Raw genomic sequence first — 27812 nt, 5'->3', positions numbered from 1 at the left:
TTTTTCTTTCTTTTCGCAGGAGAGGCGCGCCGAGATCGTTAGACAGAATAAGAAGGAGCGCCAGGATAATCTGACGGACGTAGCGAATCCGATCTTACCGGTAGAGAACGAGACCGCCAGTTCCGGCTAAGTATCCGGAAATTTTCTTTAAGGCCGCTCGAATGCCCCGCAAAGCTCCGTTTCGCTTTGTGCCATTATTTTCTGACTCGAAGTAAAACGGGAGGTCGATCGCCGCGTATCAGACGTGTTTCGCATTTCGAGCGAGAGAGGTAGGCGGAACCGAATCGTCTCCTTACGGTTCCTGGATGTCGCATGGACAATACTGCCTTCATCACGTTCTCATTTCGGCAACGATCGGCATAGAAACAACGCACGGTTTCTTGAATTTTTGGAGGGAAAGAGCGAGGGTAGTTGACAATTCCGAGGTTGCTGCGAAAGTTTAATTTTGACTGGGCTTTATATATGACAGAGTTGTAGACATTAAGATATGTGGGGCACAAAGACTTGAAGATGAAGTTCTATGAATCGAAAAAAGTATAAGAATTTTTAAAAGAATTATTACAAGATTGAGATATTCAAAGATTTAGAAGAGTTCAAAGTTTTCAAAATCTAAGAACTTTCTTCTATTTTTTTATTCATTAAAATTGTAAAAATCACAGCTATTATAATATCGATATATTTCAATATTAGAATATCGAGAAACTAGTTTAGGAACTAGAAATTTTTTTACAAGAGCTTATGAAAAATATCAAGTACTTTCGCAGCAACCTGAAAATATATATTCCAAAGAAATATGCATTTTTTACATAAAAAAATAATTCAAATTGAAGTTAAAATGACGTTTTGAAACATATTTGAGACATTCAATTTTAATTTTTATTATTTAGTTTTTATTAATTTATGAGATACAATGTCCTAAAAATATATTTTTCCTTGATTAATTGACGAAAAGTCCACAGACTCCGAAGAAAATTAAAAAGAAACCAAAAATACAAAAATGATCTTTTTAGTCGTTTATAATTTTTTATATGTATTGTGAATAATTAAATTCATCTCGTTTTTTAAATATTTTTTTATTATACTTACGTATGATTGTCTACAATCTTATTCTTAATGAAAAAAGTATAAAGTCTGGGAAAAGATCTCTACGATGGCTAACGATCGATTAACCGTGATTACCGGCTGGTCCTTTTAAATCGCAACATAATGCATCGTTTCCTGAGAAAGAAAGAGAATTTGGTTTGATAGAGATTAACTGATTATTATAAAATCACTATCGCTACAACTTAGGTACTAAGTGGTGCGACTGCAGCTTTGTGTGCGTGTGCACACACAAGATGATAATGTGTGTACGCGATGTGTGCCGGCGTGTTAAGCACACATTTATGATTACATATAAATATAATATACATATAATTATAATGATATATTAATAACAATAATGATAATAGTGCTTTATACTAGGCTTGAAAAACTTGAGAAAACATTTTGTACTCATTGTAATATTACTGCGCTAACCAAAATGAGAATAACACTCCCACTGAGAAATGTAGTCTAACGAAATATGATAATGTGACGCTTCTGTGATGACTTTAATTATTTGTCAAAATGTGTAATGTTTAACTATGAGCGAAAGAGAGTGATAGAGAAGGAATGAAAGAAAGACTGAATGAATGAGAGAGTGCGGAAAATATAGAAAGAGAATGAAAGACATTTTGTTTTTTCAAGTTAGCACGGTTGTCGTGACCAGGAGAAGTCTGCATGGAAGATTTGAAACACGTATGGCATATAATATAATCTTATTGGGAGCCAATCTTGACCCACACGAAGTAGCGTCTGTTACAATTGCTGGTTTATATGCTTGCAGGGAAAAAATAAAACAAATAAAAAAGGCAAGAACAGAGACGTTACAATATTTTTCCGACGACACGATTTTCCGGTGGCATCTGAAGCAAAGTGGCTTTGAAGCTTAAGTAACTTCTAAGTAATCTTCAGAACGTTTTGAGATCAATAGAAATAGAGTGTAATGAAATTTGGTATAACCTCTGCTTGTACAAGAAATTAGGATTTAATAAGAGTCAAAGCTTTGGGAAAAAAAAGCAAGCTTTGAAATTCTAGAAGTCTACACAGTGAAAACCTGGAGGTTTTCCAAAATATCTAAAATACTCTGAATATAAAAAAAAAAGAAAAAAATAAGAAAGAACTTGGAAAACTTAAGCCTTAGTCACAGTGCCGCTACAGTTCCAAGGAGTAGGACACAACAGATCGCAATTATAATCATGATATTTATTAGCTTTCATCTCATAATCCGGATCAGTAGTTCCCAAGCTACTCTTTAAGATCCCATAAAAGCTTTTAAATTACTGCGGTATCTTTAAAATCTAGGAGACGAAGATTCTTAGGTCCAAGATTCTGCAAGGAATAATTGATTTCGTAATGAATAATTAAATTAACTTATTTTTTAATCATAATGTGTATGTTGTGCACTTTCATTAGTTTTTGTAATAATTCATATTATGAATAGCAGATCTTGTTATCCTTTTCCTTTTATTATATTCTTGGGAACGTCTGATCGTTTGCGTTATTGACGCGCATTTAGCCCTTCTGCACTTCTAGATGTTCAAAAATTTAAACGAAAATTTGAAAAATAGCTTTGGAAAATAATTTTTATAAATGCTTGTTAAATTCTGTAAGTATCTTTTACTAATTGAATGAATCGATTCACACATTTCCCCTTTTTTTTAATAGATTAGATTACAATATAGAGTGAAGCTTTGCATTTATTTATACATATATAGGATGTTTCATAACATACAGTCATAACTTCGGAAATAAATTTAGAATATAAAAATGTATACAAGATGTATACAAGATGTTTCAAACTTTTTGACGCTGCTTGTGAGCCAGGTAAATTTTTAACTGGTTTAAATTGAGTCAAAAAATTCTCTACTATTTTGCAATTTTCGCAATAGTTAATGAGATATTCATTTCTAAAAATTATCAATATGCAGGTAAAAATTACCAATATATACATAAGACAATTTAAAATACCTTTTAGAATTTTTTAATGAAGTATCGAGATGTTTCTTAAAGAATTCTTAAAGATACCTTGAAGTTATTTTTTGCGTCGATTCTAGACATTCTATCTTATATTGAATAATTAAAAAAAAATGTGAAAATTCGAAAATGAGAGGACTTTTCGATTCAGTTTAGTTCGATCTACCTGCCTACATGGTGTGTCAGAAAAGTTTTTAAGATACCCTCTATATACGTTTATTCTTTCCGGCCTTGTTTCCGAGAGTTACAGACAAATGTTTTCGTATTTATTAATTCTCGTTACAAACTAAGCTAACATAGCGTCTTCACACATTTCTGTCTTCAAAGAAGTCAAGACGCGAAGACGCTATGAGAAGATGTTATGCTAGCTAAGTTTGGAACGAATTGATAAAAACGTTTGCGACTCAGAAACAAGGTCAGATAAAATAATTATTTATATACACTTTTTGTGTTATTTTCGTATTTTTAATTCATTTCTCAGAAATTTTATATTTACTATTCTATTTGTCTTATAATATTTTGTACTTATTTTTTTTTATATTAATAATGATTAAAAAAGATAAAAAAAGAAATATATAAAATACAAAGTAATATTTTTTTCACTTTTTACTTACAAAATTGTTTACAAAATTTTATTTATAAAATTGCTCTTAACAAAAACTATTTTGCAAATGTTAAACTCTTATATTTCCCTTTTATATTTCTTTTATGTTCGATTCTTGTCGGAACAAAAATATTTATGATATGACACTGATAGAGAATGATTTGGTGCCATAATTCAGATTTCAAAACTTGGCTTATTTAATTTTTGAGAGAAACCCTTTACATATATATGTAGCCTTTAATTAATTGTATCTTATTCTACGTAAACTGAAATTAATTTAATATTCGCTCTAATATTCATTATTTAATGACTACGATTACACGTGAATGTAATTGATTAAGTTTATGACTTAAATAAGTGGGCTAAACGCGCATTTTTTTCCAAGATGTAAGTAAACCTCACTGAGAACGCCTAATTGCATAAATACTAATTAAGCATGGAAATGATGAGTGAAAGGGAGAGAGAGAAAAGACGGTGAAAGGGTGAGCGACGAGAAATTTCCGGCGTACTTTCAAAGAAGAGTCGAGGAGAAATTTATCTTGCCGTGTCACGACAAGTGGTGGATAACGTCTATATTTTTGCATCTCGTTGTTGTAATTCTTTGGAAATTGTATTCTCGTGTAATAATTATATGCTACGTGACGTATGTCTCTTGACTTGCGTTACAATATATACCGGGTGACCTACAAAAAGAAAAGTAGATAACAGCGCCAGGAATTCGTTTCCGATCGAATCGTATCTTTTTTAAGGACATCCTGTATAAATATAATTGCGCGACGACCCGTATAGTGTGGGCCAACAGTTGTCATCTCGGAAATTAAAGCTTCAAGCTTCTTTATTATTAAAAAAGATAATAAATTACGAAAAACTATTTGAGTCGTGATTCCTCTTTAGTACCAATTATATCATCGCAAGCAATTTTATTACATGTACAAATTATTTTAGATACGTGATTTTTTTTATTATTTTCGGTATATAAATTAATAAAAGTGTGTTTCTGTATATATCGTTGTTACAAATCAATCCTTTTTTTTTTAATGGCTTTTGGTCCACATTCGATATATCGTATATTTCATGAGCTTATCATCTCGTGATGAGGATATACATTATAATATATATACATAATATATATAGAGTGCTCACAAAAAAGCATTTATATAATAAATAGTACACAATATGGAGTAAAAAGTTTTAATATCCGTAGGTTGAAAATTGAACCGTTTCTAAGATTATAAACAATTTTATATATTAGTGTCATAATTGACTTATTAGTTTCCATGTGTCGCATGCGACGTGATTTGCCTGAATTTACAAATCGCGTTCTGAATGCTCCCAATTATGGTAAAATTTGCATTGTGGATTTCAATCAGGGGAATAGAAGGCCAACTGATCTAACATATCCAATTCGTCTTTAATCGAATACCTTATTTAAATACTCCCTTACATTGCGCATAAAAGAATTCGAGTCCATGCATGTATATAATCATATATATAATTATATATATAATCATGTATATAATTACACATGGATATTTCTGCTGGAGGCATAAACTCTATAAGAACTGAAGTAATTTCTGGGTGAATATGTTACGAGCAAAGTCCACAGTGGGCTGTGTCGGCATTGCCGACCTAGATAACATTTATGTTGCATAATCTAAAAGATGTCTTTTAGACATAAGATATCTAAAAAACGTCTTTCAGATATCTCATGCAACATAAATGTTATCTGGGGAGTTGTACAATGTCAGTATATTGCCCAATTGATTAGCAATATTGATACGACTCGGGCAATGCAGGTACTGCCCACTATATGGACTTTGTCCGTAACATATTCACCAGAAATTATCTCAGTTTTAGAGTCAGTCTCCAGCTGAAAAATTTATCTAGTATATTTATGTAGTATATGCATGATGGGCTCTCTTTATACGTAATGTAAGGAAATACTTAAACATTGTTCGGTCAAAAGTAGATTGGATCAGTTGGCTTCCTGATGCCCTGATTTAAATTCCTTAAATTTTTTTCATTTTATAAGCATATATTCATATATTCTTTGCCAATGATTCAAAAAATTATATGACCGAATCCAGCATGCTTATCAAATAATCCTAAAAATCTAAAATTTTTGAATTCACGATTCTGTAAAATGCTAAATAAGTATGGAAATGAAAGGGAGACATATACGGAGTAAACATTGTTTACTTCTATAAATGTTGAAGCAATAAGATTTGAGGAAATCTCTTTTCACGTCGCATACGACATGTAGGAAATCAATTAGTTAATAATGATATTAATTTACAAAATTATTTATATTTCTCAAAAACAGTTCAGTTTTCGATCTATGTTTATTAAAGCTTTACTGCCTATCATCCCGAGTAGCACAATTCATTGGCTGAATTTTGGCATATATTGCAGAAGATATATTGGACCAATGTTGTGCCGATGAATTGTACACGAAGAGAATTATCTTTTAAAATTTAGAAAATATAGTAGTTGTAGTCCAATATAATATTTTAAAGATGTTTACCATACATTTCAAAAAAATTAATCGAGCTTATTTTATACTTTATTGTAGTTTTATTAATGAATGAGAGAAGTTTACATTAAAATTCCTCGAAATACAATATTGTTCCACAACTATCATATTTTCAGGGTAAATTCTAAAAAAAAATTCTCTCCGTATAGAGATATAAATGCTGAATGGTTTTTTGAACACCCTATATAAATAAACATTTTTTTTATATATATAAATATATATATATATATATATTCATATATATAATTATGTATATAAATGTAGTGCATGGGGACGAGATTGTCGTACTGCGATACGTGTTTTGCACTGACTGCCTTCGATATAATCTTTTATTTTCTGTTCGAGATAGTGTGTGTCAAATAAGAACCCCATTGTGTGAAGTAAAAAGCCATACACGCAGGATTGTTTTTAATTGTTATTCCGTCATTATCTGTGAACTCATTCTTCTCCTTTACAAATTTCAAAAAATTTACTAATCGATATCGGTTTTTCCCAAGAATAAATTTCACACTATAATAAGATGCATTGTTACTATTTATGATTCATTTAATTTTATTCATTAATCAATATTTTCTTTTATTTTATTCAATAATCATTTTAGTAGATTCATCTTATTTTATTCAATAATCAATATTTTTCAGAAATTTTTAAAAATATCTTCCAATAACTTTCCACGTTTAACGTCGAAAAGAGGAGATACAAAAAAAAATTTAAATAACATCACGCAATCTATTTGAATACAATTTCTTTTACCTAAGAAAAAATTTTTAATAATTTTAAATAAAATAAATCTCTTTTGTAAGAACTGATTGTAAGAGAATTCTGAAGCACCAGCGAGAAAAGACATTGATAGAGCGAGAACAATCAAGAACATCGAAAAGATTTTAAATAAAATAAATCTCTTTTGTAAGAACTGGTAAGAGAATTCTGGAGCACCAGGGAAGGAACATTGACAGATCGAGAACAATCGAGAACGTCATGACGGGCGCGCGCACGATGCGCGACGGTCCTGACACGTGGCGAGTGCAGCAACTTGCCGCATGACGTCAGTGGCGCGCAGCGACGAACGGACGAGTGACGGCATGGCCGCGAGCCAAAGGCCGAGCCGAGCGAGTGGCCGAGCTGAGCCGAGGCGAACTACGAGCGGCGTGACCGCGGTGGCGGTGCTGCGGGGCTTCACCAGTCGAACGGCGGAGAGCAAGCAAATATGGCTGCCGCACAGCCACATAATAATGCGTAGCGAATTCGCCGCCGTTGGAAGCGATCGCGTGCGAGTGCGTATATGATGTTACTGAAGGGCCGGACTGCGACGGCGAAGAAGTATCGCAGGCATCATGGAAGAAACTGTGCCAGATCCGCGGCCGGTAAGTGCCAATCGAGCGATCGCTACGCACAAAACCCGCGAGATCGCCGCACGATTCTCACTCACTCCACCAGTCTCCGTTTCACTCCTCCTCCCCCCTCACTCTCTCTCTCTCTCTCATTTCGACCTCCCGCTCACCCCCTTCATGCATTCAGGTTCCCCCCCGCAGCCGCTCGTCTATGTCGTGAGGGCCTCCTGTTACCCGCGATATCGACCATGTATATAAACACACTGAAACACACCAGCTGGAACGATGCACGACAGTGAGCCGCGTCCCAGCAAATGAGAATGGATTGAAATGGATTAAAATGGATTCAGATTTTCAAAAATACGGATAAATGTTAAAATGAATCTTTTTCAATTCTGAATGCATTTTTATTCATTTATAGGAATTGCGTAGAGCATATTTCTATGCCTTTCAATTTAAAAATAATATTAGCATTTTCTGTGCATCGTGAATACTATTCAATTCAGAATTGTGAATAGGAAGTACAATTTTTTTTAATTTAGTTAATTTCAAAAATAATATCAGCAATATTTGTGCAACGTGAATGCTGCTCAATTCAATATTCTGATTATAAAATGTAGTTTTTCAATCTAATTGAATAAAAAAAGTTTTTGTTTAAAAATGGATCATAAATGCTACTTAAATAATTCAAAATTATAAGTAGAAAATTTTTCGTTTTAATCCAACTAAGTTCAAAAAAGTTGTAACGTAAAAATAATTAAGCTGTGTTCTTTTGTTTCTCTTTGATTAAAAGTACAATGAATGATCAATGTGAACACTCGCAAACCAAGTCGAATACAGCCCGAATATTAGGCTAATCATTGCGTGCGACATCGGCCAAGCGAGATTAGTTTATTCGACACTTATCCAATATTGTCTCATAGCAATGTAAATTGTTTATATTTTATTACATTTATCAAATGATGATATTTTTATTATATCTATATAATTTTGTTAATAGTTTAGCTGGTTGTAATTGAAGTAAAGAATGAATAACACATTTACCAATTGAAGAAGTGGTGTAGTGGATAACGTAGAAGATTCACACACATAATCCAGAGGTCCCAGGTTCGAATCCCCACTAAGGTGCGTTTTTTAATCAATTTGAAGTAGTTAATTTTAGGTATAATTATTATAAATGCTTAGGAATAAAATTTGTAATCCTTAAAATATGAATGTATTTTTTTTTTTAATATTAAACTAGTGTCAGCTCGAATCTAATCCATTCAATTTTCATGGATTTAAAGTACGCATTAAAAAAATTTTAATCCATTTTAATCCATTCTCGTTTGCTGAGGTGATAAATCGCGGATCTGTCTTAGACGCAAGCCCAAGATTCAAACTTGCGACGAGCATTATCGCATCTCACGAATCTCGCGATATTTTTTTTCCAAATCACCATTCGACTCCATATTTTTATCGTTCAAACGAAGATACGAGTGTCGACGAGACATCGTATTACGTTTCGTTTGTTCGTCGTATAGGATGGATAGTCGTACTCCACGAATATCGTAAAATCGGTCATTCTTAAGCGTGGTTTATGTACAAACACACACGCGTGCGTGCGTGCAAGGTATGTAGATATGTACAGTACGTACGCGCGATATGGCGGCGAGAGAACGATTCGGATCGCTCTTCCCGGATTCGTTTCTCTTCGATCAATCGGCGAGCCTTGAACGCACGCGATATCAGTCGTTTCGGCCGGAGTCGGATCGCCTCGCAACTTTATTTATTATGGAGCGTGATTAAGACAAAACGCAACGGTCCAAGTGCATTTTCGACACGCAGAAAGATACGCAAGTAATTACTCTATGCAAGTAATAATTACTTATTTCAAAAGTCTTTAAAAGTTCATATATCCGCAAATCTTTCGTAAGTTCATCAAAAGAATTGAATTTATTCAAAATATATTCTGTGTAAATCCTAGTAAATTTAATACTTCAATTGAGTTTATTAAATTAATACAAATTCGATTTGCTTAAAAAATTCGTTTCTTCGATCAATTTAATTTATAATATTTTTCAAAAGAAAATAAATTCTTGTTTTGAGTAACATAATAACGAATTTTTCTAAAATAAATATATTTTAAGATTATTATCAAGAAAATATTTTTTCTTTAAGACTGTTATTTAACTGTTATTTAAAAGAAAGAAAATAAATTGAGTAATCACTTTTCTTAGCAGTAGATTGATATTTTTCTAAACGCTGACACAACTAGGGTCACCGTATCACAACATTTTTTAAATTAGAACTTACAAGCTAAAAATACTCAGCATTTCGCTTGCAATACAAACGCATACAAAAATGCGTGTAAATTAGTAAAATTAGTCAGTGAATAATTATTTCATAATTAATTGCTCATTAGGAATATACTAATTTAACGTGGAAAATTGACCAATCATAGTCAATTATTTTCCTTACATTCAATTGTTATTAATTCATTTCTTATTGTTTAAAGTCATAATCACACTAGTGATTAACGATTACTTTTCAAATAATTAATGCAAAGCAAAATGACTGATCTGATTGGTTGAAAAGTAATTGCCAATCACAATCGTGCAACAGTTTCGATTACAGTTATGAGCTTTTTATAATATAAGCTAATTACCTAAGTTTTAAGTCTTAAATCATCAGATATTAACTAATCACAATTGAATGTGAGAAGAATAATCGATCATGATTGGTCAATTTATTATCTTAATAGGCTTTCTACAATAAATCATTACTTAATGAAATTAACAAATCGATTTTTCTCCTCACATTCGATTGATTAATATCTTATGATTTAAGACTTAAAACTTAAATAATAACTTATTGGAAGCTCATAAAATTTAAAGGTTAAGTAATGACTTAGAAAGCCTATTGGATAAAAGAGGCTACCACGGGACGAGTCAAAGCAAAACATTTAGAAGATTCCTTGAAACTTCGGACACTTATAATTATGTCGAACGCCTTTCGAAAATCTCCGGGCATTCTAAAAAAGAAAACAATATCCCGGGAAAAAAGACGGTTAGCAACCCTACATTCAACACACTTTAAGAGATGTCCTGAGAACATTTTTAGGACATTCAAACAACATAAGAACATCCTCTGGATGTTCCTTAAAGATCTGTAATGTGCGGGCAATGAAAATTTTACCCTCGAGATTTACTGCGAATTGATCTCTTGAAACTTTTGCTGTTAGCTTTTCGTGATCCAAATGAAGATTTGAAGACCCATATGAATTTTCAATTATTCTGTCTCAAATTCAGCTCGTATAAAAAAAGTGAAAAACGTTTCGTCATATTGTATCGCATTTTTGAATGTTATAAAATTGTACACAGAATTTTTCAGATATTTCAGAGCTCAAAAATCCTTTGAAAAATATAATGAGGTTAATGATTGAACTAAAAAGTAAAAAAAACGTTGGATCGCGAAAAATTAAGCCCTTATCAGATTACGCAATGAATAATTGGGAATTAAAGATTAGAATGCATATAGATCTACTATATGGTAGATCACTACCATATAATTTTAATCCGTTTCATTTGGAATTATTATAGTTGAATCCTAATCTCAAATTCACAATCCTCAATATTGAATTCATATAGTTCAATATGAACTTCAAGGCGAACTATTCGAAAATTTGATTAGAAAAATAAAAAAAAAACGATTGTGATATGTACTCAAGCTTCAGTTTAGCATTGTATTTCAAGACCGATAATCGGTAAATAGTTTGCTTGTAATGAAAATTGAGATTCACGAAAAAATATTATCGAGCACCAAGATCTACTTTATAGCCTTCTTCACTTATTTGTATGAAAAAAGAAAAGGTATAAGGCAGTGCAACGGTATCATGCAGACTTTTCTCGCATCCGGCTGCAACGGAACCGTTTCGGCGCGACGATTCAATTCGTTAATAAGAGTCCGTTAAAAATATCTCCGGAGATGTTTCGGCGGAGCTCGCGGCTTACGAGTGTCACCCGAAGATACGTCGCCGCGAAAATGCATTCTTGGCGCGCCGCGATAAGAATAGAGCGATGGGCGGCGAGAGGGGAAGTAAGGACGATTCGTAATGTGATAACGAATACAGGAGAATACATAGAGAATCACGTGTGCGTAATTAAGTCGCTCATTGTGGATCGTCATAACAGATAATACAGTTACACCATTTCCATACACTTTTCCTATGTATTTTATTATACAGTTATTTATGTAAATATTTTCCGTGAACGATCGATGGTACTTAACGATAAAAGTTTTAGAACGTCAGAATAGACTACACTGTTAAAGATAAAATGTTAATTTTAATTTGAACACTTAGTAGACAAAAAAAATGTTAATTTCTGCATGTTTAAGAAAGTTCGCTATACGTCTTTAGCTTAAAATTGATATTTTTAATAAGATACATCGTTTGTCAATATTTGACATTGTTGACTGTTCGTATTTTTCCTACTTTTAAAAATATAAAGAAGTAAAATAATATAAAAAATATTAAGGTATAAAAATGATACAACGTTTAATAAGTATTTTTAAACTATTCATGAAACGAATAGCATTAATATATCGTTTGTGGCATATTCATGAGTTGGTCATTATCAGAAATAGCTGCATGCTCTAACATGTATGTTAGTCTGTTATTTGCGGCCGCAATATGTTACACTTTCTACGTTTAATAAAATGAGATATATAATTTTAAAAAAACTCGAAAAGCTAAGAATTCCGATAATCTAAAGCCGATAATCTAAAGATGTTACGCTCCACGAAACTATCGTTTAGATATTTCATTATTCCAAGATGCGAAAATAGAAATTTATACACGGACAGCAATAGATTTTACCGATTAAATTCAACCTTAACGATTTTACAAGACCGAGATTGAAGTCTGTTTTAAATGCTCTACAATTCGCTTTTTTAGAATTCTGTTATAATTTTATTTGTGTGTACATATTTGTACATGTTTTAAGTAATCAAAGATGTAGAGCATAGATTGCGTAATCCATGTGTACAGTTGGTCGACAAAAATTAGAGAGATAGGGCACGAAGACGACCAGTTACTGTCTCTTTCTATTCGACGGTAATGTTATTAGAGAGAAAAAAAGAGAGAGAGAGAGATTGTCCATCTTTACGCTTCCTCTCTCTTATTTTTATTGACCACATTAGATATACTATTTAGATATGGATAGCGCGATCCATAGCTCTATGTCTTTAATATTAATGTACATTTTATGTTGTACTTCTGATTTTTCGAATGTTTCTTGTATTAAACGATACATATCAAAATAGACATAGATCTTCTATCTAGAGTTCTAATTAAATAAATTACTTATTTAATATTACAAGGTGCGTCCCAAAATTTTCCAAACTTTTTCAATAGGGATAGGTCGGGTGGCGCCATCCGTGTGTTCGATTGCGCGTTTGAAAGGTACATCCCTAGCTGATTTCCAGTAAAAATTTCATGACATTTGGTTCAGTGGAAACGAAGTTATGGCGTCTCAAGTGTCAGTATGTTGTATACATCGGTACGAGAATGAACTTCGAACAAAGAGCCAATATTAAGTTTTGTTTTAAACTTGGTAAAACATTTACCGAAACCCATAATTTGATGAAACAAGTTTATGGTGATAATTGTGTAGCCCGTGCCAGTGTTTATGAGTGGTATACGCGATTCAAGAACGGTCGTGAGGACATAAATGACGACGCACATACAGGTCGCCCAAAATCGACAATTAACGAAAATTCCATCGAAGTTTTTATGATTCCAAGGGTATTGTGCACAAAGAATTCGTTCCAGCAGGCCAAACAGTTAATGCTGTATTCTATGTAAGCGTTTTGAAGCGTTTGGTACACCGCATTCGTCGTATTCGGCCAGAATATCGCGAAGGAGGAAGTTGGCGCTTGTTACACTATAATGCGCCATCTCACCGTTCGACACTTGTCACTGATTTTTTGACTAAAAATCACATTTTAACAATCAACCATTCCCCGTATTCGCCTGATATGGCACCTTGTGACTTCTACCTATTCGGCAAAATGCATTTGTCCATGAAAGGAAAGCGGTATGTGGACGTAGAAGACATCCAAAGGGCTTGTACCACTATTCTGAAGGACGTGCCTTTGAACGACATAAAACACTCATTTGAAATGCTTTTAGATCGTGCCAAACGTTGTATTGAGTCCGACGGGGACTACTTTGAATAAACAATTTGAATTTGAAAAAAAAAGTAAACCGTTGTTGTTTTATTTCAAAAGTTGGGAAAATTTTGGGACGCACCTTGTAGTACTAGCCAATTAATAACTTATTTTAAATATTAAAAGTATTGTTAACAGTACTTCTAAAATTAAAAATAAATAATTAATTGGCCTGTAATTAAATGAATTACAGACCCAAAGCAGAGCTCTGAAGTGGGCGTAATATTGATAAAAATCTTTTAAACATTCCTCATAGAAATTTAATATTAGTATTAGCCAATCAATCGCTTATTTTATTAAGTATTGAAAATATTGTTTACTTTTAATATTAAAAATAAATGATTAATTGATCGGTAATTAAATTTTTGTAAGAGATACCTTTATGCCAATTCTTTATGACACGTGAAAAGTTAGCCCACTTTCGGTATCAGCGGTGGTCACGTGATTTTCTCGGCGATCACGTGAACGTGTTAGCTAATACTGGGTGTGCGGCACGATGTATCAAATAAATTTGCGCGTTCATTATCGTCGGTGAATACTTAGGCGTCAAGTAACGATTTTAAGTGCCCGAATTAAGTACTTCGCGTTATCGAAATGATGTGCCCGACGTTGTCAGTATTGTCGTAAATGTAAACGAGTATCACTTAACGGGCGATCATAAATCATTACACAGTCTGCTTAAACTTGGAATTAAAATCGAGCAAAGTTAAAAATACCTTTAGTTTCCTTGTTTTTTTTAAATGTTTATTAAAATATTAAAATATTTTTTTAATATATAAAATATTTTTTAAAATATTTTTTTGTTTAAATAATTGTAAATTAAAGTCAGCTAATAAGTAAAGATAAAAGTTATTTAAATATTGAATATTTAAATATAAAAGTATTGTGTGATAAAGAATTAAAAATAATGCACTTTATTAAACGTCGACCTTTGTTTAAATTATATATGTTAAAGATATTTTTAAATATATAAAGATAAATATAAGAATTAAATATATATAAAGATAAAAATCTGTATGTAAAGAAGTTGTTAGATTTAACGCCCGCAAAGAGTCTAATCGAATGGCGAGAGAAGCTTTTTGCAGATCACACAAACGGCGCGATGCCAGCGCGTTAAACGCCTTCAAGGCCTTTGCAATGTAGACTCAATCACTACCAATCTGCAGGGTCTTAGCAATTTGTTTCTTCGAACAATTTCAAGCGGCATCTGCGAATCGCAAAGTATCGCAGATGCCGAATAAAAGGACGCCTGATTCAGTTACTTTCGCTTACATCATTGATACTTGGAAGAATCTCAAGTATTGATGCGTTGAATATTTTTACCAAAAATATCAGTGTATACATTGAATTTGTTACCGAATTTTACCACACACCAATACTCATACGGATTTTATTTGTTGGGTCTTTCTATTAATAATATCAATATTTTGAAAATAATGCAGAGATGAATGTCTAATGATATCAGAGTTGATGGAAATGTTCTTTCTTGAAAGGAATTCAATGGTTTGCAATAACAAAAGATTATGCTGTTAACCGTAATGGTTTATTATAAAAATATAGAATTCCGTATTTTTTTATATCACACACACAATAGATATTATTCTTCAAAAGAAAATGACTATTATGTATTTTATAATTGTATTACCTAAAATAAATATATGAAGTATTTCACATTAAACCGGGCATTTTTGAAATATTATAATTTTTAATTTTTTTTTTTTTTTGAATTTATTCATATATTCTACAGATAAAAATATAAGACACGTGTTTCGTGAAAAAAATTTGAGATTTTTTGTGAAATTATTCTTGTATAGTATTATAAATTGCAGAAAAACTGCTCAGGCGAACACTCAAATTATTCATTATACTTATTTATACTTATTATTCAAATTATTATATCAACCATTAGTCGTATAAAAAATACAATAGACTATTTTTAAATTGTTCTGGATGGATTATTTTTAATTTATCATTTTCATATAAATAAATTATTTTCCATTTGTTTCAATTTTTATTAACATTTTTCATTCTCAACTCACTAATTAAAAATTTTGTAAAAATTATCATCATATTTTTACTTCAATTATGAAGTAACTCTGAAAATAACAAAATGGAACTCGAATGAAATGTATAGTTAAAAAATGTTAAAAAATTCTATTGTATATTATGACAGCACAATTTCGTACATGTATTGCATTTTTTTTGTATGACTAATAGTTTCGACGATAATTACATAAGCGATAATTACATAAGTTTTTTATGAATTTCTACAACTTGCGTAAATAATTACACAAAAAAATTTCAAATTTTTTTTGCAAAACACGTGTCTCTATTTTTATCTATAGAATGTAGAATCTATAAAATATGTCAGAAAGTTAAAAAATAATTTAAAATGACTATAAAAAATCTTATTTTAGACTGTACATATGAGAATACAATCAATACGAACTAGAAATTAACTATAATGGTCGAAGCTGGATTTTTAATGCTTAAATAATTCAATGTGAATTATATGAATATTATATAAACATAATGATGTTCAAAGGTGCCCGGTTTGACGTGGAATGCCTCATATGTAGATAAATATGAAGATAAATATCTGTAAAAAGTGTTGTAGTTTCAAGAATTATTGTCATGATCAATAAGATTAATGATTTCTTGAAACTAATTTTTGTTCACCGAATTAAAAAATAATATTAGGTGTTGGAATTAATTCGTAGCGTTTTACAAGTGATGGGAAGTACTTTCATTAATGTATTTTTTAATGCTCATGTGAAATAAATAACATTCTTTCATTAAAAACGCTACGAATTAATTCCAACACCTAATAGTTTAATCTTTTTCTAATCGATTACTTGATTGGACTGTTGAATTCTCGTTTTTGAGAACATCCTTTTAACTGGGACTAATGTAGCCGTAAGGGATTTCATTACTATGTATATTGTATTTGAAGCTCTTCGATTTCTCTAAAGGATTGTTTTTCAAATAAGCTAATGGATTAGTCAGGTACGAAGACAGCTCGTCCTTCGAAGTTATGGCTCGTCCTTTATCTTCTTCCATGGATACATCAAAATACTGCGATGATGAGCCGAAGATCGTATTTGGTTCCTTGCTGTTCAGATTTGCTAGAGTTAGACTATTTATCATGTCGCGCAACAAGTATTTGGCATCAGTCAGAGCCTGCGCGTTCTATAAGTAAAGGGTCTTAAAGCAGGCATCCAAGTATTGTAACGATAGAAGTTGAATGGATGAATTCTATGTGATCGAACCACAATTCTGTCTTCAATTTTGGTAGGATGTTTTCTTTTAATTTCATAATTCCAAGTCTGTATGCCTTCATAATGCACCACATGAATGTATTATCTTCGATATTGCAATATAATTCTTGGCCAAGTATTCTTGAGCAATAAATTTTAGTGGTTTCAGCAGATTCAATATCTTCTTTAACGTGACGAACTCAAAACGTCTGCAGTCGTATGTTTTGCAAATAGAACTTTGTTGATCACGTTCCATAATTCGACGAATCATTTTATCATGTACTTTCCACTTTATTTTAACATCCAGAATGCGTTTCTTTATTTCATCTTCAAATGTACCTGAGTTTATTTGACATTGATATAACTCGTTTATTAGGTGTTGCTTGTCATAAATTTTACAAATGATCTAACTTTATTAACGAGATTATTAAGGCCTTTGCAATTCTTCATAATTCTCTTGTCATCAAATTGGTAGTATGAACAAAACAAATTATGTGTCTATTCTGAATAAATATCGAGGTGACGGCATTAACCACTAGTCTCATATTATTAGTCACACTGCTACTACTTTATCAATATTAATGTATCATTTTCTCAGATTGATTCCAGGATTGTATGAGCAATATATAATCTATAATGTATTTAAATAACAGGATTGTCACAGACTTAGAAAACCGGGAAAACCGGGAAGTCAGGGAAATTGAAATTGGTCATGGAAAATCGAGAAAAGTCAGGGGAAAATGTAAAAAAGTCTGGAATTTTATAAGAAATTTGCTCACAATTTCCTTAAACTGCTCCTATTCCAAATAATTCTTATAATTTTTTAAATATTATATTTATCTAATATTTATAGTCAAATATGTTCAAAACTCGCGCACTTTACATGATTTCAATAAAATAATTAAAATTTATATTTTATTCAGTATTTTTATTTGAACGTTCTTTTTCATCAGAACTGCATTCTTTTTTCAATACTAATTTATTTTTTGTTGACTTGAATTTGTACCCCAAATTTCATTATATTACTTTTTTGCATTATTTTTTATAATATAGGCTAATTTTCTTACAATTCTTGATTCTAAATGTTAAAATTTACTTATTTTATATTGGCCATGGAAAATTTTCCATTTTCATTTGGAAAAAATCAAAAAATTTTAAAATTTATTTTCTTTGGCAACCCTTTATAACTCGATAACTTCATATTTTCTGATTTTATCTTCTATTTGCTATGAAATGCAAATAGAAATGCACCCAAGTGATTCCCAAGAAATTTTCTGCTAATGCGACTTCGGAAACCAAGTATCTATAGTGATGGTCATATAATCAATTTCATTCAGTTTTTGCTTAAAAATTTGGGTCAATGTATCATATTTCTCATCAAACTATTTCTTGATTACATCTATTTTTTTATTACATCTTCAGTATATAAGAAATTTTATAAAGAATTTTATAAAAGTCAGATTTTTGAATCATGTCCCCTCATGTTCATTAATATAAACGATCAATGATCAATACAGATAAAATAGAGATGACATCTAATAGGTATTTTGGCTTGATAGTTATTTAAAAGACAATTTATATAAAATTTACAAGAAATTAAACATTTTAATTCTTTTTATCATTGACATATGTATATTGATTATATTCTTAGTTGTGCCTTTTTATAGTTATCCAGTTATCATTGTGTAAGAATACAATCTCACTATACTAGATATCTTCTTAAAAGTTGCAACTACAAGTAATGTACTTTATTTGTACAGAAAGTTGTTTTTCCTATAAACATGAGCCAGAATAAAATAAAATTCAAACGTATTCACAAATGTAAAACTGATTGATTAATGACAAAGTATCTCAACTTCAGTTTTATAACTTGTTCTAGCTCCAGCGTGTGAAGTCGCAGTGTTATCAGCGTTATTTCTCTTCAGCCAATAACTGCAAGTAAAAGAGGATTTTATAAAATCCGTTTATAAATATATATAGCAAAAAGAAAAAATGCATTATTATTATTAATATTATTTTATGTGTGATCAATGGACCTTTTCTTCCTCTTCAATTTCGATTCCTTATACTGAGAGAAAAAAGTATCAGCAATTAGAAATTTGAAGACAAATTGTGTCTCAATTATGTGTTATAAAGTTCTATTAACAAGAACAATAAATGAATTATAAACCAAGAAAATATAGTAATATTAACCAATTACAAATTATTAATATTATTGTATTTTCTTAGTTCATTTTATTTATTGTTCTTATTGAAACTTTATAATGTAGTTGCACAAATTTTTATATATATAACTTCTACAAACTTTAAGGTTATTAAATTTTGGTACAGAACCAAAAATTATCGCGATACATCTCTCATTTACTTTTGTCTTCAAAGTTCGAACCCAATGCTGCGCTTTTTATTGTCTGCTGAGAGGTTTTTTTCTTAAGCGAAACTGATTTCCGCTGCGTCCCTCTGGTGACAATGCCGCGTACTGCTCGTAGCTAAGTGACTTTAGTGAAAAGGTTTTGAATATATTTTTAAAGTTATCTCAACAATAATTAATTAGTTATTATGATATAATGTGCTTTATTTTAAAAAAGTCTAAATTGGAAAAAGATAATTGTTATATCTTATTTTTTAAGTTTAAGTAACTGTTTAATGTAGTTAAGGTGCTATTATATTTCATTATCAATTAATAGTATACGAATATTGTTGCCATAACCATACTTTTTACAATGTTAAATGCTACATTAGTAGCTGTTATTCTATAAAACTAGTTATAGATACTACAATATAGTATTGCTAGTATTTCCAAATTTATAATCATTACAACTATCTCGTTTTCTCTCAGTGTGGAATTGTTGTCCTTTCTGTCCATGGTCCTTTCCTATCCTGTAAAATCCAAGTGCTTCATCATATTCGTTGTGTTGTCACAGAACTCGATACGTTTTATTCCACATAAATTACATTCTACTGTGTTCATATTTATTTCCTTGAAATAATGCCACACCTTGCGCTCTTATGCATTTTTAAAACAATTGATATGATAATAAATCAAGGTTGGAGTTACTGACAACTTAAGAAAAAAAAAATAAGTATTTAGTTTGCATCTATTTTAATATTTTAATATTTCGTACCTTATGATTATGAACTTCCGGTTTGAACCCATACATAGCCGCCACAGCGCGATGGTGTTCAGATTCTTATTATATATGGACTCTATTATAAGCCAGAGAGAATCAAGGGAAAGTGGAGCAAATTCATCGGAAGTCTGCTATTTTTATAGGTATCAAACGATATTTAAACTTCAAATACATTGATTACATTTAAATTGTGTTTTGATATACAACTATACAGCATTGAACATCTATAGTTTACATTATGTATATTACAGATTTTTAATATTGGCAATATATATCGGAAGTATCTTAACACAGTTAAATTCACTGAGCAAAGAGGGTCCAGGAAACGAGAATGAATTAAAATAAATTGAAAAATGGATTTAGATTTTCAGAAGTACTCATTCATGTGTCGTTCATGTACGTTGAAATGAATCTTTTCCAATCTCAATACATTTTTATTCATTTATAGGAATTGCATGAGGCGCATTTTCATGCCTTTTAATTTAAAAAATTTCAGTTTTGATCTTCGAAGTTAATATGTCGAAATCACTTATCATGTGCGAGCTGAACTTCATCAATTTACATGATTTTTTTGTTGCTCAAAAGCCGATTGCGTAATTGTTTGATATGAAGGCTGATCGATGTTCGAAATAACCGTTTTATAGGCTAATGAACAGAACTCTGTTTATAATCAGTGATGCTCAGCTGAGCGAGCAGCTGAGCGAATCCAATGAATAATATGAGAAATGTACAACGACGCACGTGTTCACGAAACGTGATAGTTTGAACGCAGCAGTGATGCTCAAATAAATATTTTTATCGAAGATAGTCAAGGATCCTTTAATAGCTTCAAAGATTCTTAGATCACTCAAAGATTCTCTGCAGAAGACTTCCAGAATTCTGGAATAGATAATAGCATTCTTAAAATTTCTTGTATATAATATATTCAAATTTTTAAATGTCTTTGAAATTTTTCAGGACTCTTCAATGAATTTTAATCATTTTAACGTTTCTCAACTCTCTTCGGAACTCCTCAAAGACTAAAATCTTCAAGAGTTTTTCAAATTAAATATATATTTTGAGAAATTCCCAATAAGATTTTGCAGCATTAAAAATTTCTGCAGGATTCATCAAAATAGTATTATTTGTTTATTAACAAGATTTTTAATTGTTTCAAGAATTTCTCTGTAGTGAAAACATGAAAGATACTTAGAATTTTTTTCTTTAAATATTCTGAATACATGCAGCGGATGGTAAAGGACTTTCTGGATCTCTGTTCACGTTTGTATCGCGTGCGTTATCATTCTATGAGAACCACCAACGATAGCAGGCCGTCCACCTAGAGATAAAGTCCCAAGTCCAGTCTACAAAAATGTGTCTATTTAGTATTCATTTTACTCTCATGGTCGTCGCGAAATAGACCCCTACTCTCCCCTTTTTCAAACTGCGTGTTTTCTTCGTTTAATCGAATGGTTCACAGATACATGGTTTCGATATATGTATATTAGTTTCGCAATCTTATATAATGAAGTGGAGATGTTGTAATAATTAAGTGAAACAAGTAAAATAGCATTTCTTTCAAATTCAATCTATCACATTGAAACGTTCTCTATTGTCTCAAATCATAGCAAAATTTGTTTCAAAGTTTGTTTGCAGGATTTTTGGGATTGGAAGACTTGCAAAGAATACAATTAATTAGAATTGCATTCAATTGCAATTAAATGTAATTAATTAAATGTATTTATAACTTTCTTCAAATTAAATCGATTATATATTAAAAACCTTGACATATCAAATTATAGCAAAATGTATCTACAGAACTTTCTACATTTCGCTAGAGTACGTTATTAATGTATTAATTCACAATTAATTAAATTATATGTAATATATATATAATTAATTAAATTATGATAATATGTATATATATGTTTATCAATGTAATTTAATTTTAATCTTGGTTCAATAATCTCTTTACCTTTTTTTAGTTCTAAGAATTAGAAAAAGATGAAAAAAAATGTAAGTTGAAATTAATTAAAGTTAATCTACATTAGTAAAAACGGACTGTAACCGTTTACTTAAGTTTGCTACTTGAGGCTGTGTAATTAATTTGAAATAATTTGGCATCAGATTGTAGATAATTATATCGCAATTAAGCGTTACAATAATTCATCCGAATGAAAAACTTAAGGTTTAGATTATTTTTTTTTTACATGCAGTAAAATGTACACATGAAAATAACATATGTGAATAAATAAACTCACAATGAAAACAATTTGCATAATAAATATCTACCATCCAGATCGTATCGATCGATCGATGTTATAGCCAGCGACGCGTGCTCGCGTACTTATATGTGTATGCGTGCATGACGAACGACTCGTAGTGCAAACACCGAATAACAATTAAGCCGTAAAAGCGCGACGATAAATAAGCAAGACGGGTCATCGTCCAGTGGTAGACGAGATTCACGTTCAACGAGCCGTGCTAGAATCGCCGTCGTTCATGCACACGCGGACGCCATGATGCCGACGTTATTTCTATAGCATCAAAGTATCAATATCATCGAACATTGATATTTATTAGATTTAATTTCTAAGAATTAATAACGATTGTTGAATATTTCAAATGTCGTCACGTCGACGTGTTATTAATGTAGTATTCTCAATAACTCGTTAAAGTTTAATCTTCTTTGTTTTTTGATACGTTCGAGATAATGAGGATGTTATCCGATATATTATATATTGTTATATATATGTGATATCATAAAAATATTCTGTATCTCTGAATTAAGAATAAACTTTATGTAAGTTGTTCGATGCATGACGTGTACCTAATAATCAACATCTGGGGAAACACGCTCGTCCGCGATCGATTTTTCGCAAAAACTCGCCAGGTTTTCCATGTGACCCATCAACATCGTCGAAGCGACTGGTAATCGTTTAGCGTGACTAATGGGAGTAGTGAGCTTACAGACGTTTACCGCGCTATCAGCGAGCATACAGAAGTTCCTCCTTCGTAGGTGAACGTACACGTGCATATACGCGTGTGTATGCGTAAGCGCATAATTGAACGGTAGGCGCGTGTAAAGAGCGAGAGGAAGAGGTGGCGGCGGAGGAGGAGAAGAGCAAGCAACAAACATGTCGTTGAGCGCGATTGTCTTGCGCACATTGGACTTTATTGCATTCGTTGCCTTTCCGCGAGAGCGACGGAATGACGATCGGAGGAACGATCGCAGGGAGATGATGGGAGAGGGATAAACTCGAATTATTCATATCTTTAGGAGAGATTATGAGGCAGTTGAATGAGGTGTTTATATCTGTAAGGTTCAACTTACAAGGAAATTTGAATAGTACATATTTGCATATATAGTGCATTTAAATATGACTTGGCATTTGTGATGGTTCAGGTAGGAGAGAATTTGTACTCATTTATATACGCGAATGTGCGCACATATAAGTAATATCTATATATGTAAATCTATGTGTGACATTGGATTGGCACAAAAGTTTATGGCGCTATTTTATTTTTATCATATCTATACGTTTTAAAAAAATTTTGTCAATTATACATTTGATAGAGCAAAGTTTTGGTTTTAAGAATTTGTTTTTTTAATTGCTGATGACGATTTTCAATAGAATTATGAGCAAAAAAGTCAGCATACTCCTTTTATTTAATCCACGATGAATTCAGTAACAAAAAGTTTTAGAAATATTTTTTTTAAATGATTTTTTTGTAGGGAAAACTTCAAAGCTTTCGTGTTAAAAAGTCGAAAATTTTCGCAAGTTTTTTTTTAGGCCCTGATAGGCCACAAAATGAGAAAATTTCCTATTTAGTCCAGCTCGTAGTTTTCTATTATATAAAAATTACCAAACTCACGCAACTTAAGACATGTATTGGATCAGTGCAAAAGTTCGTGCTCGATTTATTATTCAAACTTCAAACAGCTGCTATTTTTTGTTAAAAATAAAATAAAATCTAAATCTTACTATATCTGTAAGAGAATTTAAGAATCTATTTTTTTTTAATTGTGATGGTTTGCTAGAATTATAAGCAATCAAAGTCAAAATATTCATTTTATTTAATTTGCAGCAACTCAATAACAAAAAATCGTAGGAATATTTTTAAATAACGATTTTGTAGGGAAAGCTTCAAACTTTTACGATATAGAATCCAACATTTTCTCAAATTTCTTTTGGGTACGTACAAAGTAAAAAGAAAATTTCTCATTTTTTTCGTAGTTTTCCATATGTAAAAATTACAAAACTTACATAATTCAAAAAATATAGTAACCATTCGAAAGTAGAGATTTCAAGCTTTAAAACTCTTTGTTTAAATTTAAATTTCGTTTATTTTTAATAAAATTGCAGCTATTTGAACTTTGAATAATAAATCTGGCACGAACTTTTGCACTGATCCAATATTTCTTCGAAAGTAGAAATTTTAAGTTTTAAAATCTTTTTTAAAATTTAAATTTTATTTTTCTCGAAATTATAGTTATTTAAATTTTAAAGTTTGTAGTATTACGAACATTTCGATCTAATATATATAATTATGTATATAGAATTTAGTTTTTTAATGGAGATTAAGGTAAATGTAATCTATAATTGCGTCAAATTGCATTTACAATTTACTTAATCTGTATTAACTATATTAATAAAGTTATACAGTCACATTAGTAATTTGTTTGAGTAACCCTGAAGTTTTAATAACGTTAGTAGTTTAATCTAAATTTATGCCAGTAAATTTAATTAGGGTTTGCTCTTTTTTTGGAAAAATGTTTTCAACTGGTGTACGCTGATGCTGTGAATTGGAGTGAAACAAATATGGTTAATTTCATTCTAACTTATTATATCTGTGTACACAAGTTTAGAATATTTCTCTGAAAGAGAACACAGCTTATATGATGATATATAACTGATATGGAACTAACGCTAGACAATAACAAGCAGAATTTGCATATAAATATCCGAAATAAATATAGAAAAGAAGATTTAAAGGAAAGATAGTATTTTTTTATTTAAATATTCTTTTTTCTCATTTTTCTTTCTACATTTTTGCCACGTCAATTACTTCGTAATTATTTAATTTCCCATCTCTGAATGAAGAGGCAGACAATAAAACCAGAATTAAAAATAACAAAGTCTAGATACACGTTGTAGAATTTAAGTCTCTCGAAGGGAAAAGAGAAGATTGCGACTCTCTCTCTATAGACATGTTAATGAAGCAAGTAGTGTTAACAACAATTGCTGTAAACAATTCTCAGTCGTCGCATTTCTACATTTTTTAGATCGATGTCTCGAGTTTCCGTGACGACCGAGATAACAATAACGATAAATAATAATAAGCATACCTACACGCTTGGCATGTGGCGCACCAGTGTCCATGCGAGTCTTCGCGCTGTGCAGATTGTGAATATTCGCGCCGCGGTGTTTCTTGACGAGCGAATTTCGATCGCGAGAGTCCGGCAAACCGATCATTATGTAAAAATAAAAAAGCGGAAGAAAAACTGCTATTTAAATGGCGTCGTGAAACCGGAACATAAACAGACCGCAAAGACGCACGGATTTACGAATGAACGTCAAACCAAAATTGAGTCGACAAATGTGATGTTGTGAACGCAGATTATTGTATGTGTGTGTGTGTGTGTGTGTGTGTATGTGTATGGGGAGGGGGGGGAGGGAATCCTCTTTCCCTCCGACTGATTTTTGTGTCTAATGGCGATCCCGCGGAAATCAAAACTGCCCACCATACGTGATTTTTCTCTTGTTATGTAATACCTCGGAGACGTCGATTTACTGGAATCATTATTTTATTGTGTAACCATCTCGCTAAATTATACATACAGAGTGTGCGTTTTATTTTAGATGTAGCGACTATCTCGCTTTTTGCATTGAAGAAAAGTTTTCAACTTTTTTGTTGGCAGAATGGTCGCTTTTTTTCCAATGGATTTTGGAACTCAGTCGTAGATCGGTTTAATGTAAATGGTGATCCATAAGTGAAAATCAATCACTCGGTGAGCAAGTTGCATTCCGAAATCCACCGAAAAAAAAGTATCGCATTCTGTTCACCATTATACACTCACTTTCGCGAGTGATGTTATTCAAGGCAGGGAAAAAAAGAACTTTTTCAGTCCGACATTTACAGAGAATATCCTTTCTCTTTAAAACTTCGATGTTATCTCGAGAAACGCGTTTTTTTTCCTGCGCCTTGCACATTAGTGTATTGTGACGATCCCATGAGTAAAGGGAAAGGTAAGAGGGACATAGGCGATGAAATCTACTGAAACTGTAGAATTATGGTTTCATGTAATAAATAATAATTATGATAGATTATCCAACAGATTGATAACCGCACGCTATTGCGATGCATCTTGCATTAAGTCACTACGCGGTCATAAATGAGCCGTATTATAAACTTATAATCGACCTTTGACGTCACACGATCGACGCCACTATGATCATGACGTGTTGACACGTTCCGGAACGAGTGAGCGTGCGCGCGTGCGCGCACGTGCATTAATCGATCACGCTCTGTCTCGATTATCTAATTGTCGTGCGCCGCGATGGAACGAAATTCTCTCACGAGCCCGCGAAGATTCGCAGGCGATTATATATACAGCCGAACTCGTACGCGAGTCGCGCGAAGTAGACGCCTTCTAATCGGAATCCAAATACAAGATGCGTTTTGTATGCAAGTTTCTAGTTTTAGCAAAATCACGCGAGAGAGAAGGACATATTTCTTCCTCTTTTTCTGTTTCATATTTTCTATTTATGTTAGTCTATTATTATCATTTCTTTTTCTTAACTTCTGAGCGGCATATTTTTGATCGACTTTTTTATTTTAAGAGCTAGAACTTTATTGTTAATGTCATAGGGTTGAGTGGCGGCCATATCGAATCCCTCCGGGACCTCCGATCCTCCAAATGTTAATTTTTATATAATATTTTTTTTATTTCATGTTTCATGGCTTTGTAGCGTTTCTGCGTTTAAAAAAAAGTTATACCTCAGGGCCCAAAATAAATAATGATTCATTTAGTCGTTTATTTTTTTTTATCTAATTTTCTTTCAATTTTTTGTTTTTTCTTTTATTGTATTACTTATAGTATTTTACTTCAGTTTAGTTGTTCATGTAAATATATATTATATAATAAACACACATAATCTTATATGTTTAATTTTGGCGCTTTAGAGTACAGAGAAAAGGTTTCTTTAAATTAAAAATTTTTATGCATTTGAATAATTCAATCAAATGGACGTATTTAAATTAAGAATGTGATTGTTTGCATTAAAACCAAAATTTTGTTGATTAAATAAAATGTGTGTTACTTAAAATTAAATCTGTTTCAATATGAAACAAATGTAAATAGAACTCTCGAGTCCAAAATCTTATTCTCTGTGAGGATAATCCTGGAGCTCATAATAAATTCAATAAAGCAATATCTATCTATTTCTTAGGTGTTAAAACATAGCAGGTCTCCATCAAAAGTGTCTTTAATTCTGATTAAATAGTTTCTATAATACAAAAATGCGGCGCATTCGTGTTGAATCGAGGTACCTGTCGTCCAATGAAGAAAACGCCATCCGAGTTGTGCAATTTGAATTTCGAACGCGTGGATTCCGCGAAAGCATTTTGTCCCCCTCAGATTTCTCCCGATTCGGTGATTATAAATTTACGTTTATTTTATGTAACTTTTTTTACGTAATAACTATTTAC

At 31.5% G+C, this 27812-nt stretch overlaps 1 protein-coding gene and 2 long non-coding RNA genes across 10 annotated transcripts in view; all 3 read left to right on the top strand.

Moving 5' to 3' along the window:
• The window catches only part of stai (stathmin), a 28248-nt gene extending 23716 nt beyond the window's left edge, over window positions 1-4532 (top strand). For all 6 annotated transcript variants that reach the window (XM_011066083.2, XM_011066082.2, XM_087415163.1 and 3 more), the window contains one exon: window positions 20-4532. In XM_011066083.2, coding sequence (XP_011064385.1) covers window positions 20-130 — 111 coding nt within the window. In that variant the 3' untranslated portion in view covers window positions 131-4532. The remainder of the gene's footprint in view (window positions 1-19) is intronic.
• Window positions 4533-7243: 2711 nt separating this feature from the next.
• LOC147906826 (uncharacterized) lies at window positions 7244-22371 on the top strand. Of its 3 annotated transcripts, XR_015547979.1 has the most exons (6): window positions 7245-7558; window positions 18872-18930; window positions 20153-20263; window positions 20372-20516; window positions 20617-21938; window positions 22085-22371. It is a non-coding gene; the product is annotated as an uncharacterized LOC147906826 (long non-coding RNA). The 3 variants fall into 3 exon arrangements; XR_015547977.1 differs by having other exon boundaries at window positions 20617-22371; XR_015547978.1 differs by having other exon boundaries at window positions 7244-7558; window positions 20372-22371.
• On the top strand, window positions 7565-14097 carry LOC147906827 (uncharacterized). The gene is made up of 2 exons (XR_015547980.1): window positions 7565-8452; window positions 8526-14097. It is a non-coding gene; the product is annotated as an uncharacterized LOC147906827 (long non-coding RNA).
• Window positions 22372-27812: the final 5441 nt, after the last annotated feature.

Source organism: Acromyrmex echinatior, chromosome 17, assembly GCF_024713525.1.
Source record: "Acromyrmex echinatior isolate Ae372 chromosome 17, ASM2471352v2, whole genome shotgun sequence".
NCBI classification, from domain to species: Eukaryota; Metazoa; Arthropoda; class Insecta; order Hymenoptera; family Formicidae; genus Acromyrmex; species Acromyrmex echinatior.
The sequence above is the reverse complement of the archived record's forward strand: the minus strand, read 5'-3'. Positions and strand labels throughout refer to the sequence as shown.